Consider the following 16,057-nt stretch of genomic DNA (forward strand, 5'->3'; position numbering starts at 1 on the left):
CAATTATGCTGAGATGAACTGTCCTCTTGTCCAACACTTTTTTATATATATATATTATAATTTTAGTTTAGTTTTATTTATTTAAATTTGTTGTTTAGTTTCAGATTATTGAGAGCAGATGTAATGTGGGGTCAGTGCATAGCTCATTGCAACTTTCTGTAACTATTTTGCATCTGTTGTTGAATTTGTGAAGCAAGGCAGACATCATATATATTAAATATGTTTACTCAATTTGCTTTATGCAGATATATATATTTTTAGGCAAGTATTCGAAAATGTTGATATTTATTTTACTATGTCAATATTATCAGATTGTTGTTGGCAGTAACAAGTTATAGGTACACCTGAACAGGCAGAAGTTCCAGAATTAATAGATATATTGTATATTCAGATTAATAGATCACAATTTCTACTGTTTAGCGTGAAGTAACAGCCATAGTAGTTGCTTTAAAAAGTTGAGGTCAGGTAATCGGGCTCAATTCAGTGGAAAGCAGAAGTGGGTACATTAGATCACAATTTAATTTAGAGAGCGGAAACATGTGGTCAAGAACTCCAGGTGATGGAAGTGTGAAGAGTCTTAGGTGTGAAAATAATGTCTCAGAGGTTTCTTGCACATTTCGCTGAATGTGAAGTACGGTTTGAAAAAAAAGGAATTAGAGCACTTCTTAAATGACTTGCAGAGTTTGACATGAGGCTTTTTGCAGTAGAAGTTTGAGTCAAAACAATTGAGAATAGGAATTATTTTCCTTGTTGATGTTTCTTAAGATAAGTATTGTAACCTCACTGCTCAAGGTACTGGACAATCTTGAGGTTAATTCTAATTTTAGATTAGGCCAAAAATGAATAGATATGATTCATATTCTCTGTTTTTCTGCTGTTGTTTCTTTGTGTCCCCTTCCTCAATTCTCTGCACTGATGTCAGTGTGTTTCCTCTGTGCAAACTCCCACGCTATAATGAAAAAGCTAATACTGAATAACACTCAGAACAACCACGGGCGCACAGACAAACACATTCAACCTGAACGCAGAGGAAAGCCATGGATTCTTGTCAATCCAGCTTCTTAAATCCAACTGTAATTGTTGTGTGGTCACATTTGATCACACTTGTCACAATAAAGGATTTTTAAATCTATTACACTCGCTAGTCTTGTGTCTGATTTTTGCTGCATGAAACAAAAAGCACTAAAATTAAAGGCCTGTGGAATCTAGAGGAGATTTGTAACAGGAATCTGAAAAGACATCAGGAGCTCAAAGAGGTGAGTCGTGAACCTGTAGAACTTTACATAGACGGAGAGTATGGTGTCTCGACTGAGCTGGAGGGGACAAACAACTCCAGACAAAATTACTAATTCAAACACTCTAGTTAGCACATGCTTCAACCACAAGCATCCTGGGATTTCCTGGATTCAGTCATTTCTGTGTATTGCTTACTTCTTCATTTGGTAAAACACCTGCGTGGGACTTAAAGTGTCGATTTGTACAATACAAGGCTCCTGAACAACAAAACAATTAAATTATTTTACAGTTGTATCATGTTTCATGCTACATTCTATTCGGCATCATAGACCCCCGGTTCACAAAGCCTTGCTCCATGGTTTCATGTCTGTAAATTACTTTTTAACTGGCCGGAAATTAACTTTTCAGTGGTGCTAATCAGTGGTGCAGTAATCGGCACGTAATAACATGCAGATGACTCAGGAGTCTGTATTTGAAAAGTCATCAGGAGCTTAATCAGGTGAGTTGTGAACCTGTAGAACTTTACATTGAGTATGGTGTCTCGACTGAGCTTGAGGGGACAAACAACTCCAGACAAAATTATTAAATCAAACACTCTAGTTAGCACATGCTTCAACCACAAGAATCCTGGGATTTCCTGGATTCAGTCATTTCTGTGTAATACTTACTTCTTCATTTGGTAAAACACCTGCGTGGGACTTAAAGTGTAGATTTGTACAATACAAGGCTCCTGAACGACAAAACAATTAAATTATTTTACAGTTGTATCATGTTTCATGCTATATTCTATTCGGCATCATAGACCCCCGGTTCACAAAGCCTTGCTCCATGGTTTCATTTCTGTAAATTACTTTTGAACTGGCCTGGAAATTAACTTTTCAGTGGTGCTAATCAGCGATGCAGTAATCTGCACGTAATAACACGCAGATGACTCAAGAGTCTGTATTTCTCAGTACTGATGTAATGTTTGGTCTTGTAAGAGGAGCGATTGCATTATGTAATACAGTATCCATCATTTTGAATTTATATATTATTATTAGTAGTAGTAGTAGTAGAAGTAGTAGTAGTAGTAACAGTACCATTGGTAGTAGTAGAAGAAGCATGAAATCACACAGTAATACATAAAATAAGAGGAAATATATGCAAAAGAGCATAGCCTAATATTATTAATAGTTGCTCATATCAGTTCCTTAAAAATGCCAGATTATTTTATGAAAATCACTAAATTATGACCTTGGAAATCAGTGAAAATTTAAACACATTGGATGATGAAATTCTTGAATGAGCTCTGTGCTCCAGATCCGCACGTCAATTTAATGACTTATTTCATGACCAATACCACATTCTTCACGCAAGTTTCATGAGAATCCATTTGCAACAAATGCCAGTTATGAAACACGGTTCCAAGCAAACACATAAAATATATCATGACATCTTGTTGTTATTACACACCTTCCATGGAGGAAATCAAGGGGTAAGTAAATGCCAGTTTGAGCTGATGCCAATTTAAAACATGAATGTGCTTCATTCACTCCCACAAACTACAGTTGTATGTACAGTACATTAAATTACATACAGTAGGCTATTGTGACTATGTTATAGAGTAATATCTGCACTTATAGATATTTACTATGACAGTTTTACAAGTTATTGACTCAGGTTTTTAGTGATATGGTGGTCTTTTGTTTATGTTGAATATATCACGTTCACAAATTAAGTTGTATTCAGGTAAAATAATGTTGTAAAATGTCTCAACATTATCTCTTCCGCACCAACAGCTTCATCACACATGTTACCTATTTGGGAAATATTTTTCTTCTGTATTATTGTGGTCAAAGGGAGGGAGGAAGGGGGCAGCGTGGATGCGTCACAGGATGTGACAAATGCTTTGTTTCAGAGAGGTGGTGATGTTATCTTCCTCACAAATCCCTCCCATGGGTAGTCTGTGTGTTCTTAAATAAGAGGAGGATCAGCAGTGCAACAGCAGAAGAGTGAGTGCTTCCACCAGTCAGGTGCAAGTGAGAGGAGACAGAGAGGACGCTTCAGCTGCAACCCAGAGTTTCATCAGGACTACACGTTTGAACAGAAGGTACAATATATCAACAACAAAGCGTCCCAGACTATGAAAGTTTGGTTTACTTTTTAAAAAGAATGATGTATTTATAAATGTTTATTGACAGAAATTGTGCATTAAATAGTTATTTTTTTAAGCATTAAGCCATTTTATCTCGTTATAATCACGTTCATACTTGATTATATCTAGAAATGCAATGTTTGGACTTGCTAAACTAATGTGAATGTGCTTTGCAGTACTCTTCTAGTATAAGTTGATATTACGCTCACTGCATAGATAAGGATTGTGTTTCCAGCACACAGTGCACGCAGTGAGCGAGCTCTATCTGCTCCTCTCACATTAAACCATGTTTCCCTCTGCATTAAAATGCACATACACAATCAACAGAGATGTCACATTGTGTGAACTGAGGACAGGCACATTGGAACCCAGACAACACGACCACATGTCTCTTCCACCGTCATACTTGTTTCTGTCCTGTGTGTCCTGTACCCATGATGATAAACTCCATATAAGGAGCGGCTCCAAATCTCATCGTCCAATGTTGTTATGTTCCATTGTCTTACAGACTTTTCTCAGACAGAAATATCCCCAGTAAGCAGAAGTGAAACCAGCACTAAATATGAAACTGTTCATAATTCTCGCTGTCTATGCAGCATTCAGTGTGAACATGGTAAGTAACAATATGAGGAAGTGACTTGATTAATTTCCCCAAGATTCGAATGGTTTCATTTAATATGCGTGACTGGGTTTATGTGTGTTCCTCTCAGGCTTTTTCAAGAGGATGGTCTCTAAGACATAAAGAGACTCGTGGAGGTAAAACCAACTCTCCGGGCGACACTTAATACTCATTTATATGTCACCAGATGTGTTCACTGATCTCTCTCTTTGTCTTGTGATCTACAGAGATGTGTCAGTCTGGAGACGGGAGCAGTTACAGGGGACGTGTTTCCGAGTCGGCAGGTGGCAACAGCTGTCTCAACTGGAGAAAGTTTGAAGGTGCTCTGAAGGGAGCTGTGGAGGGACTGGGCTCACATAACTACTGCAGGTACAGAATGCTCCATAAGTCACCAGGCTGGAGAGGTGTCACATGTTTAATATTACTCCTCTGATGTTGCACTGTTTTCCATACCACAACTAGTAACCATTACTTACACCAATATTAATAAAAAAACATCCAAATGACATGTGCATACTGTTATTATGTACACATACATATAGTTACATACCATTTTTACATTTATACCATGTTGTATACTATTGTGATTTTTTTATTACTTTATACCTATATACAAAGAAGCATACAAACATCCTTATGTAGCATACTGCTATACTATATAGTACATACAATTTTTATACCAATATTTTATATTGTATACCATACCTGCCTATAAACTTATAACCATCTATATATCCATATACATCCATTTCAATATCTTATGGATAATGCTAAATGCAGTTCTTATCCTCATGCAATCATCCTGTGCCACTGCACTTTACACAAGTTTGTCCTCCACAAATAACATTCCATCTGTAGTGTAAGATGTATATTATGTACATGTTCTTTGGGTTTTGATTTCACTGAAATGTGTTCTATTTGATTTATCTTAAACACTAGGAATCCTGACAAGCAGTTGATGCCGTGGTGCCATGTCCGAAGAGGAAGGAGGAATGTGAAAGAATTCTGCAACATTCCCAGATGTAAGATGGACACATGAGAAAATCATTGAGATAATGTATGTTTGATTTTTTTTTTCTAATCATATTTATTGTTTACCCCTGCGCAGGTTACAGGCCAGCAAAGACACCTCCACCCTCTGTTGATTCAGGTAGTTTGAACACATTTCTCATCCTTTTCTCTTTGGCATATTGTGATCGTCAGCCTTCACTGACTTGTCCCCCCCCCCCCCCATGCAGAGAGGACATGTGGTGAGAGGTTCGAGCGCAGGGGGAACAAAATTGTGGGTGGTTCCTTCACACCCATAGAGTCACACCCATGGGTCGCTGCTATCTTTTTTAAGAACCGCAAGTTTGTCTGTGGCGGCTCCCTTATTGCACCTTGCTGGGTTCTCACAGCTGCTCACTGCTTCGAAGATGGGTGAGAAAAACACACACAGACAATGGAGCACCCTATAATTTCCTCCACTGTAATTTCCGTACTACAATGGCAATGTGACTCATTTGGGTATGTAATATGTTTGTGTTATTGTTCAGCTTAGGGAACACACTCAGTGATCTGTCTGTGTTTCTGGGGAAGTCTGCCATCAATGACACAGATCCTGTCAAGGAGCAGAGCTTCACTGTGGAAAAACTCATCGTCCACCAAAAATACAACATGTCCAGCTATGACAATGACATCGGTGAGCACAGATATCATTGAGGGTATGAAAAACAAAGAGCAGTGTGGGTTCTCTGTGTGCAGGGTGCTCAAATATGTGCTTGTCTATCTCCCAGCACTGCTCAAGATTAAAAGCAGAAGTGGAGGATGTGCTGTGAGGTCAGCGTCTGCGCGGACAGTGTGTGTTCCTCCTTCTCGCACTCAACTTCCTGCAGGAGTTCAATGCAGCATCGCAGGATATGGAAAGGAGAGCTACCGTAAATGACCTCTCTTCTTCAGACTCATGACTGTTCTCTGTGCTGTTTCAGTGTTTCTTACGTCTCACACTCTGGTCATCTGCAGTTGGACGGTTCTCAAAGATACTGAAACAGGCCGAGGTGAACCTGCTCTCCCAGACTGACTGTAAAAGTGAATCGTACTATGGAGACCGCATCACCAAGAATATGATGTGCGCTGAGAGCCCTGACTGGAGCACTGACGCCTGCAGCGTGAGTGAAAAACACACTTTGATGAATATGTAAAGAATGTTCAAACCAGGAGACAAAAGATAAGTGCATAAAGAACATCGCGTAAAAACTCATATGCAGATTTGCAATGTGTTTGAATCTCAGTGACCTCTGGCAGCATTAAACTATTATAGTATTATAGTATAGTATTTCTTCCTCTTCTTCAAAGGTGTTTCCTCCCTCGTGGTATTTCATCTCACCTTATCGCCACCTTTTATCACTCACTCTATACATTCGTGTACATTCTCATCACAAATTTCACACTTTTTCAGCCTTGAGGTTTATTCATGTCGACATTCTTTCTTAACTTGAGGTCATTAATAATCTTAAGAAACAAGTGTATCACATAATGTGTATACACACCAGAAGTGATTTAACAAGTTTTTCACTCAGCTCTAAGGAATTTCTCACTGCGCAGAAACATTTCATTATTGTAATTTCAAACATCTTATTTCATTGTGTAATTTTAGTTTCAGACCATACTATACTGTGCCCATGTGAAAAATAGGAAATCAAAGAAGATCTGGATCAAAAAAGTTAGAGGTATTGCCTGGCCTGCAGTCGTTCCTGTCGGCCAGGCCTTTGCAGTAGCTGCCTCTAGTCTCTGGAACAGTTTGCCTCTTCATATTAGAACAGCCTCTACAAATGTTTAAATCATTGCTTAAGTCTTATTTCCTTTTTATGTTTGTTTTAAGCCTATTCAGCACTTTGGTAAATGGTGGTTATTTTAAAACGTGATATATGAATGAACTTTGATTCAATTCGTACTTACCTGTCTTGTCCTCTCCTCACAGGGGGACTCCGGTGGTCCGTTGGTGTGTGAGGTGTCTGGCAAGATGTTTCTGTTCGGGGTGGTAAGCTGGGGTGAAAAATGCGCACTGAAAAACAAACCCGGTGTCTACACGCAGGTCACCAGGTACAACAAGTGGATGGCAGCAAAAACGGGCCTCCCCGAATACATGGTGGGAAAAATGTATCCCACAAAATGATGCTGTGGCAGGAAGATCCCTGTTGGGTGTTGCTTGTGTCTATGAAGGAAAAAGTGGCTGCAGCTTTGTGGGAATCAAAATTGATATTAATGTGCAAAGAAAATGGCTTTTTGAAGTGAATTATTGCTGTAACTGTTCTGAGTGAATGTTTTAAAATGTTATTTTGTTCCATATTTAAAACATTTTTTTTACTGTATGCAAACTTGTTATAATAAGAGTATTAGAGTTTATTTATGTAATATAATTTTATAACCTTGTTCTCTTGAAGAGGGCTGGCCCTGTTGATGAGCATTTAAAAAAAATAATAAAGCAGAGTTTCTATTACATATGTCTGTCATGTGTTTGTAATAGTACTGCATCACATACCAATCCATGTGAAAACACACACACACACACACACACACACACACACACACACACACACACACACACACACACACACACACTTCCTTTTTGTTCCTGAGTTGATATTTTATAATTTCAAGAGAGCAGCTACAGGTAGAAGACATAGATGTGAGCATGTGACCAAAAAAAAGAAACTAACTCACTTTTTCAAGTTTTTACTGCTTATGAGTTAGGATTTTAATTCCTTTAACATATAAAAATGAAAACAAGAACATGTAAGAAAAAGCTCTATCAGACCTTCTGGAATAACATTACTGTAGAAATTAAGACAAAACTGTTCAATGTGGTGTTTTAACAGCGTCCTTCGGTTGAATTGTGACTAAGTTCACCACTGTAGGGCAGTGTTGGGTGAAATAAAATACTTCCAGGCAGCTCCTTCTAGTCTCAAGACCATCTCTACATTGGCAGAGCAGAATCTTTATAAGTTTCTATAAATAACTAAAGGGACATTTTAGGCTTAATACACATACTCATCTTAATCTTAATCTCCCTTCTCTCGTGCCAGGAATGTAAACTGTACAAAACTTATTTACATCTCTTTTCTCCGTCATGATTTGTCAAATTATTTCCTCCTCGTTGACTCAAGACAGAGATGGAGAAAGAGTTCAGGTCTCTGTGTTCAGGATTACAAATCAATAAGTCTGTGTTATATGATCTTGACAAATAAAAAAGAAAAGCAGATTGTTGGGACAAAAACAGACTGAGAAAAGAAAAAGAACAGAAAGAGAGATGAATAAAAGAGAAAACATGATCAAGGATCATAGAATTCAAGCCTGTTCATGTTTATTGTGTTCACTAAATTTGAATTAGCATGTTAGCATGTGGACACTTGCGAGTTAGCTTTAAGGACAACCACCTGAGGCCAAAGGGAAAATAATGCAGATATTTAGTTCTAAATGTGTCTATTTGACAACCAGATGATGGCTCTTTAGATGAGACAGAATCACTGCAATTAAATGTAATCATACGTGAACATGGAACTTGAATGAGTCAAGCAGATTTAATGGCAATCGATCAACTTAATAGATCCTAAGGGTCCTATGGATTTGTCCTCTAGGGAACATGAATGTCAGCACTATGAATGGTTGCTAAGCTTATTGAGAATGGAAAACTGTGATGAAGACTGACATAACCTAAAAGTCCTTGAGGCAGCTATTTAGTCAGAATTGTTGCTGAATAACTAAGAATATATATCACTCTTACTTTGGGGCTACAAATACCAACTATGAGCCCACAGATATATAGCACATATGTAGTCAATAGACTGTATATAACCATGCTACCGATGACAGCTGCCCAAAAGTGAAACCAAAGTGTCTCAGTGTTCCACCTGGTGGCTGGGTGGAGTATAGGTCATAAATCAGACCTGCTCCATGTTAGTGAACGGGACATGGACCAAGCTACAAAGTCAAATAAACTTTTCTCACAGATGCTTTCTGTCATTTTAGGTAGTTGTTATCTCACCAATGTATGTCCAAGTTATTTGATGCTGTACATTTGAGGTGAAGCGTCATGACTGACAACTGAAACTGACTCTGTGATTGGTCGAGCGCGTGCATTGAGAGGACCTCGCTGCCGCGGCTCCATCCCCTCTGGCTCCAAGAGGGCAGCGTTCGTATCCGGTATATTTTGGGTTCATTTCTGGATAGTGTGAGGAAGTGGAGTGTGTTCTCCATCTTTATATAAAGTGATGTATATGATGTAGCCTAGTTGCTGTTTTAAAGCACAGTTCAACTCTACAATGACTTCTGTGCAATTTTAAGTAATAGAAGGGACAGTTCATCTGTATGAACCTGAGTTCAGATGAATCCTGATTTCCACCTCTCTGTCTAACATCCCTAAGCTCCCTCCCCCGTCCACGAAAAAATAACATGATTAATCATAGTGTGAGGATTAGCTTGCTGTGCTGAGCGACCACAATCCAGCTGGTCATCGCGTCATTATTGAGAGTACCCTTCAGAGCATCTGTAAGCAACCTGCTGCAATGTTTTCTATCAAAGTCTGTTTGGACAAGTCCACATAAACAGATACGCAGTTCACAGCAGTCTCTCCCAGTCCCCCCCAATTATTCACAGACACCAGTTTACTTTATAGCTTCTCACAACTACCCATATATGGGTTGAAGATGCTGAGAGTGTGAGGCTCACTCCTCTTTAAGGACAATTCCTACGAGTGATGAGAGGAGAGGAGAGGAGAGGAGAGGAGAGGAGAGGAGAGGAGAGGAGAGGAGAGGAGAGGAGAGGAGAGGAGAGGAGAGGAGAGGAGAGGAGAGGAGAGGAGAGGAGAGGAGAGGAGAGGAGAGGAAATACCGGGTCTACACTACAGCAACCAGGTGGACCAGACTGTCCTGCCTCTGAGGTTTGGGTTAAGGACACACACTCACACACCACACAGGGTGGGGTTGGAGAGGGGGGGTCCTTTGCTGCTGGCTCTTTGGCCGACACGACTCTCAGGGGGTATAAATACCTGTGATTTTGCTGCCAAGGTTTCTGGTTTCCCCACCAGTCAAATTCAGGCTTGAGGAGCAGGGGCAACCCTTACCAATAAACACAGACACAGACACACACACACAGACACACACACACACACACACACACACACATCAGAGAAATCAGACTAGTGCAGATAAAGTACAGGATACATCTGAATGTGTCCCTCTAATTCATAGGTATTTAACATAGTACTATACTTTTACTACAGCAAATCAATTATTTTGCCTTAATTTAATGCAAATCCCAATTTCTAGTGCAACCTGCTGGGTGGGTTTCAAACCAGCAGGACAGCTAATTCCTCAAGGATCCTGAGTGTCACTTTAAAGACTGAAGGAACTGTGTGTGTGTGTGTGTGTGTGTGTGTGTGTGTGTGTGTGTGTGTGTGTGTGTGTGTGTGTGTGTGTGTGTGTGTGTGTCTGTGTCTGTGTGGGTTCCGGATCGTTCAAGACTTCTTCTCCTAGCTGCAGTAGCAGCAGCAGCAAACTGAATCCACAGTCTTTATTTAGACCTGCACATTGAGACCTGGAGACATGAACCCCTGACCCACCTTTTAATGAACACAGATCAAATATCAGATGCAGGTTGGAAGCTTCATGAAAAAAAAGGCAGACACCGACCGTTTTCTACCACATTACAGACACAGATGCAGCTCCACGTCCCTGTGTCCTCTGTGGCTCCACACATATGGACATGACCTTTACCGGCTGCAGGAGCAGGTTCACATATGTCCCCTCAGCTGTAGATGCTGCACCTTGTGTCCCTTGTAACACATTTCCTCCCATGTCCCTTATTTCCCTTTAACTTTGCCCAACACCATTTTTGGGCCACTCGTATGCATGACGTAATTTGGGAAGAGCTCTCATTTGCATTGCATGTGTGTGTGTGTGTGTGTGTGTGTGTGTGTGTATATGTGTGTGTGCGTGATGCGTGCGTGCAGGGGAAGCGTCAGTGCACAAGCACCAACCCGCCTGGCAGCTGTATTGCTTCGCTGTGATTGGCTGGAGGGCGGCGAATTCTCCTGTCACGATTCTGGGTCGCTCCCCCCGGAGGACACCGACCGTGTGAGTCCAGCCGGGAGGGACCGAGGTGCTCAGCGGAGGAAGCAGCGCTGCACACCGGGAGGAGGAGCTGTCCTCTCAGGGGCTGCTTGGACTCGGGACTCGGGATCTGTCCTCCTGCGGGTGTCGGTGAGCACAGGACCGGAGAAGGAGGAGGAGAAGGAGAAGATCCTCGGTGCTGGAGCGACCAGCCGCCTTTCATTTGTCGGAGCTGCGGTGCAAAGTCGTTCACGATGCCGGTGTTCCACACCAAGACCATCGAGAGTATCCTGGAGCCGGTGGCCCAGCAGATCTCCCACCTGGTCATCATGCACGAGGAGGGGGAGGTGGACGGGAAAGCCATCCCGGATCTCACGGTGCCGGTGGCCGCGGTGCAGGCGGCAGTCAGCAACCTGGTCCGGGTGAGTTAGACCCACAGCAGGGCGTCTCTGCTCCTCTTCCCCAGCTGCAGTCTCCCAAACTTCCCAACAGTCCACAGCCTGGTGTGACATTAATGCCTCTTCTTCCATCAGTGTGACAAATCATGAGAAGAGCAGCTCATCAAAGTGTCTGTTCTGCACAGAGCAGGTCATTCTCATCCGAGTGGCTTCCATTCCCATTAATGGCACTTTCAGCTTGATCTCTGCTCGCCATTAAAATGAGATGAAAGTGTCATAGACCCAGCTGACTATCAGTAGTGTTTCATGAGCTCCTGCAGTGTCATCTGTGTGTGTGTGTGTGTGTGTGTGTGTGTGTGTGTGTGTGTGCTTCACATTATTAGGACAAAACACAAGTCCCCATAATGTAAATCATTACATTTTAGGTTGTTTTAATGTTAGGTTTCCATTAGGTTAGGGCTGGATAGGGATAGGTTGGGATTAGGTTTATATTTAGGTTTAGGTTTAGGTTTAGGTTTAGGTTTAGGTTTGGTGAGGTATGGTTAGGTACAGGTTAGGTTTACAATAAGATTCAGGTCAGGGGTATGTTTAGTTTTAGGCAAGCCGTCCAGGAAAATAATGTCAGTCAATGTAATGCCCTCTGAAGTCATGGAGACCCGACTGTGTGTGTGTGTGTGTGTGTGTGTTTGTGTGTGTGTGTGTCTATGTTTGCGTGTGCAGCACAACATGTCAAACTCTGCTCCCGAATGATAATCAGATGGCTGCTGAGTTCAATGAAGTTTGTGGGGCGGAAGAAACGAGCAATGACTGAATTAACTGAGTGTCTCTCTCTCTCACACGCACACGCACACGCACACACATGTTTCTGCAGCTTTATTGAACTCACTTAGATTATGTCAGAATTTGCAGTTTGTAGAACAATGAATTGAATAGACTGACTGCATCCATTCATGGTAATAACCTCCACAGAGACTATAGCAACACTCTCTGGACATTCATCAGACTCCCACTTGTCCTCCTCATCCTCCTACACCTCCTCCCTGTTCCTTCTTTCCCCCTCTGCTTTTCCTCCTCTGTCATCTTGACTCTAAATGGTCATTTTGAAAGCTTCACTCAGACACTGATGTGTCCTCTGCATGCACTGACTGGAAAAATCTATACAGGCCACATCATTAATGCTGAGCAGAGGTCAGTGTTAAAAATGATGCATTTGTGACCGGGCCTCACTCACGCAGCTGACAGGATGAACAACTTTTATTACGCTTGAATAAGCAAATGAAGCTGGTTCCATGTTGCTTTGTGTCAAACAGACGTGATGATGATGAACTGTAGGTTTCTGGCAGAGTCAGGGAGGAGCAGTGTGGGGTCATGTCTGGTTTACTCCTGGAGTTTTACAATTTACACATGGGGGCCAATCATCCTTGCACAGTTCCTGATTCAGTAAGGTGCACATTTAAGGCATCCCTTGTTTACTGTTAGCTCTATATGAGCCAAGCCGCACATCATTTAACATATATTTTAATGAAGCACAGGTGTTAGTATTTAAAAAATATATTTTTTTAAATGTCATATTTAATGTGTTTATTGCTCGTAAGCGACGCTTTTTTACAGGGCACTTCATCCCCCCCTGGCCCCACCCCTGGGTCCGCCCCTGTCTTTTGCTTTCATTAGTTTTGGTGGTTTTACCTTCAAACATCTTTGACAGAATTTTTTGATTGAGCATTTCTCTATATTGAAGCTGGAACACATGAATCACACAGAGCTATTCCTCTGGCCAGGTTTCCTCTTCAAGAAAAAAATATTCCTTGAGAACAAGTCTGCTGTGGTTTTCATTTGCAGAGCTTTGTGAGATTGTAGATTGTGGGATTGTAAAAAATATTCTTACTTCTAGTGAATTCTGCAGCTTTTTTGGTCTGAACTGTTGTCGTATCCAGCTCTGACACGACGCTGCTGCCTCCCTGTGTGACACACAAGATCATTATGATAAATGATCTCATTAACTGATAATGAAAAGGACCATTTAGATCAACTCAAACCCTCTGACGTGTATAGATGGGAAAAAAATAAAAAACCTCAAACGCAATACCTTTTACGCAATATCAAGGACTAAGTGACACTGAGTCCTTGATTTCCCATTGCTTAGGGCACACCTCTCCACACCCCCTATTCTCTGCTTGTCCTTGTGGATCCATCCGGCTGATCCATCCAGACAGCGAGCAGAAGGAGACTAATGGCAGCCTCGGGCCTGTCGCTGGGTCGCGGATGATGGAGATCTGAGGCTACAGGGCTAAAGCCACAGTGACTCTGCGGTGTCAGATATGGAAGGACTCCCATATCTGACGGGAAGGGAAAGACAAGTTATAATGTTTTCCTCTGGCCTCAGCTGTTTCCCTGTTGTGTTCTTGGGGTTACTTGCGATGACACAAGCTGAACATGCAGCGGAAGAGGAGGTGATGGATAGTTGTGTAGTTCACTGATGGAGGAGTGAGAGTACCACAAGTGGGTGAAAATAAGGTGTTGAAGGAGAGAAAAAAAGGTGTTGAAGGAAAGCCCAAAAGGTTCTTGATAACAGGGCGTGTACAATCAACAGCGGCTGGTTGCTGGGTAGACAAACCTAATTGGATCTAAAGGAAACCGAACACTGATACACACACACACACACACACACACACAAACACATACACACACACTTGAGAGAAGATATGCTTTATTTTAGAAAGCAGATTCAGTTCTACACTTGCGCAGTTTGAGCGAAGACATAAGTCTGGACACAGCAACGTGCCACCATCAAGAGTCCCACTGGACACTGATACAATTACACTGTTATCCCGTCCAGGGTGGGATCACTGTAGGGGGTACTTAAAAAATCTAGGTCACTGGGAAACACACAAGATGGTGATGGTGTCAGTCTCAATCTGTCAGAGGTGGATGCGTTGGGTCGTCACTGATCCACCGACAGATCTCCAAGATGCTGGTTGGTGTGTTTAAAAGTGTGAGATTGCTGAAGTTGAGGCTGATGAGAGAGGCGCCTCTGTGGTGTGTGAGAAGTTGCGTACTCCTGAAGGAGTCAACACAGACTCTTGAGTGTGTCTGGTTGGAGGAGGGGGAGGAAGGAATAAATAGATTTACCGTTAAGTGAAGTGACTGCGGCCTGAAGGAACAGCAGAAAGAGGAGGAGAGGAGAGCAGCGAGAGACTCACGACTAAAACTGTCGAAAGAGCGTAATGCAGAATGAGGGGAGGAAGAGGAGAGATGTGGAGAAGAGGAGAAACAGCCTTTTGCAGCCGGACGGCATCACCCTGCGAGACAGGGGAAAGTGTCTCTGCCGTCTCCGGTCCAGACTCTGCCAAGCCTTATACCCCCCCTCCCTCCTACACCCACTTATTCTCATACACCAACTGTCCTCAACAATCCTGCTCCACCATCAAGATACACGCCTTCTCTGGGTTGTTCTTGTTCACTGGCAGATTCAGGATGAGTCCACACATCCTCAGTCTCCCCTAAATCAACTCCTAACCTGTACTTATATAAGCCAATTATTGTGAACTACGAACGATTAATCAATTCTAACGGTCAAGGGATTGATGGCAAATATCACATTTTTAAAAAGTGTTTCATTCAATTTTTTCCGTTAAACTTACATTTTTTAAGTGCCGGATACAGAGAAGAAGAGAGAAAGTTAGCTTGTAACCATAGTGCAGCAGTTCGCAGGAAAGCCAGATATTCACAACATCGGAGTTGGTGGAGACAAAAACAGAGCTAAAAATGTGTGTGAATGTTTAATTCAATAGAATCATTATTTGCAGCACTGCACTTTTTGTCGTCATTCTTTGATTGGACTATAGCTGATTTGAGCTGATGCCTGTGGATCTGAAAATAAACCTGACTAATTATTTTCTGTCAGCTTTGACTGACAGCTGTCAGTTTCCTGCTGGAGCCGTCAAACCTTTCAGGCTGTTCAGCCACACACACACACACACACATCCCACAACATCAGCGTGTCTCAGAAAACCACTTACCTTCACATTAATTATGTATCGAATAATCAATTCCAAGTGCTCCTGCTTACAGGAAACTGTGTGATCAGTGACCTGATGTGACTCTGGTAGAGTTCCATCAACCTGTTCTCTACTCATAGACCTGCATTCTTCACAATTCACAGCTCTGAATCTACCTGTTCTTTTAAAGCAGGAACTTCCTCAAGAACACGGAGGCTCTCAGATATTTGGATCATTTCCCAAGTGTTTGTGAACATTAATTATAAGGTTTTACAATTAAATCCCTGCAAATTTGCGTATACCACCCTTTTATCCCTCTTGTAAAAAAATAAGGTGATTGACTATAACAAGTAAGTAAACTATGCTCTTAAATTAGAAAGGGTTGAATGATAAATTAGTGACACAAAGAAGAAGACACAGATAACCGTCTATTTCTCGATTTTTCCCAATAATAACATTATTTCAGTTAATGCTCAGAGCAGCATAAAATAGTCTGAAATCGATTTCCTTGCTCTGTTTTGGTGTTTTACGAGAGGAAGTCATCGGCAGCATTACTGTCCGTAGTTTCAAAATGCTGGGTCAAA

General features: G+C 41.7%; 2 protein-coding genes across 3 annotated transcripts in view; both read left to right on the forward strand.

The window, feature by feature from the left end:
* Positions 1-3,217: 3,217 nt before the first annotated feature.
* plaua (plasminogen activator, urokinase a) lies at positions 3,218-7,467 on the forward strand. The gene is made up of 11 exons (XM_061086746.1): positions 3,218-3,325; positions 3,879-3,983; positions 4,081-4,126; positions 4,217-4,358; positions 4,929-5,011; positions 5,098-5,139; positions 5,228-5,408; positions 5,525-5,670; positions 5,765-5,905; positions 5,991-6,136; positions 6,949-7,467. Exons 2-11 carry the CDS (start codon positions 3,933-3,935, stop codon positions 7,141-7,143), a joined length of 1,173 nt encoding a protein of 390 aa, XP_060942729.1. The 5' UTR covers positions 3,218-3,325; positions 3,879-3,932; the 3' UTR covers positions 7,144-7,467.
* A 3,644-nt stretch (positions 7,468-11,111) lies between these two features.
* Positions 11,112-16,057, forward strand: part of LOC133020232 (vinculin-like) — a 24,029-nt gene continuing 19,083 nt past the window's right edge. For both annotated transcript variants that reach the window (XM_061086723.1, XM_061086724.1), the window contains exon 1: positions 11,112-11,499. In XM_061086723.1, the coding sequence (XP_060942706.1) occupies positions 11,332-11,499 (168 nt within the window). In that variant the 5' untranslated portion in view covers positions 11,112-11,331. The remainder of the gene's footprint in view (positions 11,500-16,057) is intronic.

This window comes from Limanda limanda, chromosome 15 (assembly GCF_963576545.1).
Source record: "Limanda limanda chromosome 15, fLimLim1.1, whole genome shotgun sequence".
Lineage (NCBI taxonomy): Eukaryota > Metazoa > Chordata > Actinopteri > Pleuronectiformes > Pleuronectidae > Limanda > Limanda limanda.

What these genes read in the sequence shown, in the direction of transcription:
- plaua (XM_061086746.1), top strand. Translation starts at nt 3,933, where the DNA reads ATGAAACTGTTCATAATTCTCGCTGTCTATGCAGCATTCAGTGTGAAC. An exon ending in CAGCATTCAGTGTGAACATG is followed by an intron (nt 3,984 to 4,080) that starts GTAAGTAACAAT and finishes TGTTCCTCTCAG; the next exon opens with GCTTTTTCAAGAGGATGGTC. An exon ending in CAGCTATGACAATGACATCG is followed by an intron (nt 5,671 to 5,764) that starts GTGAGCACAGAT and finishes TCTATCTCCCAG; the next exon opens with CACTGCTCAAGATTAAAAGC.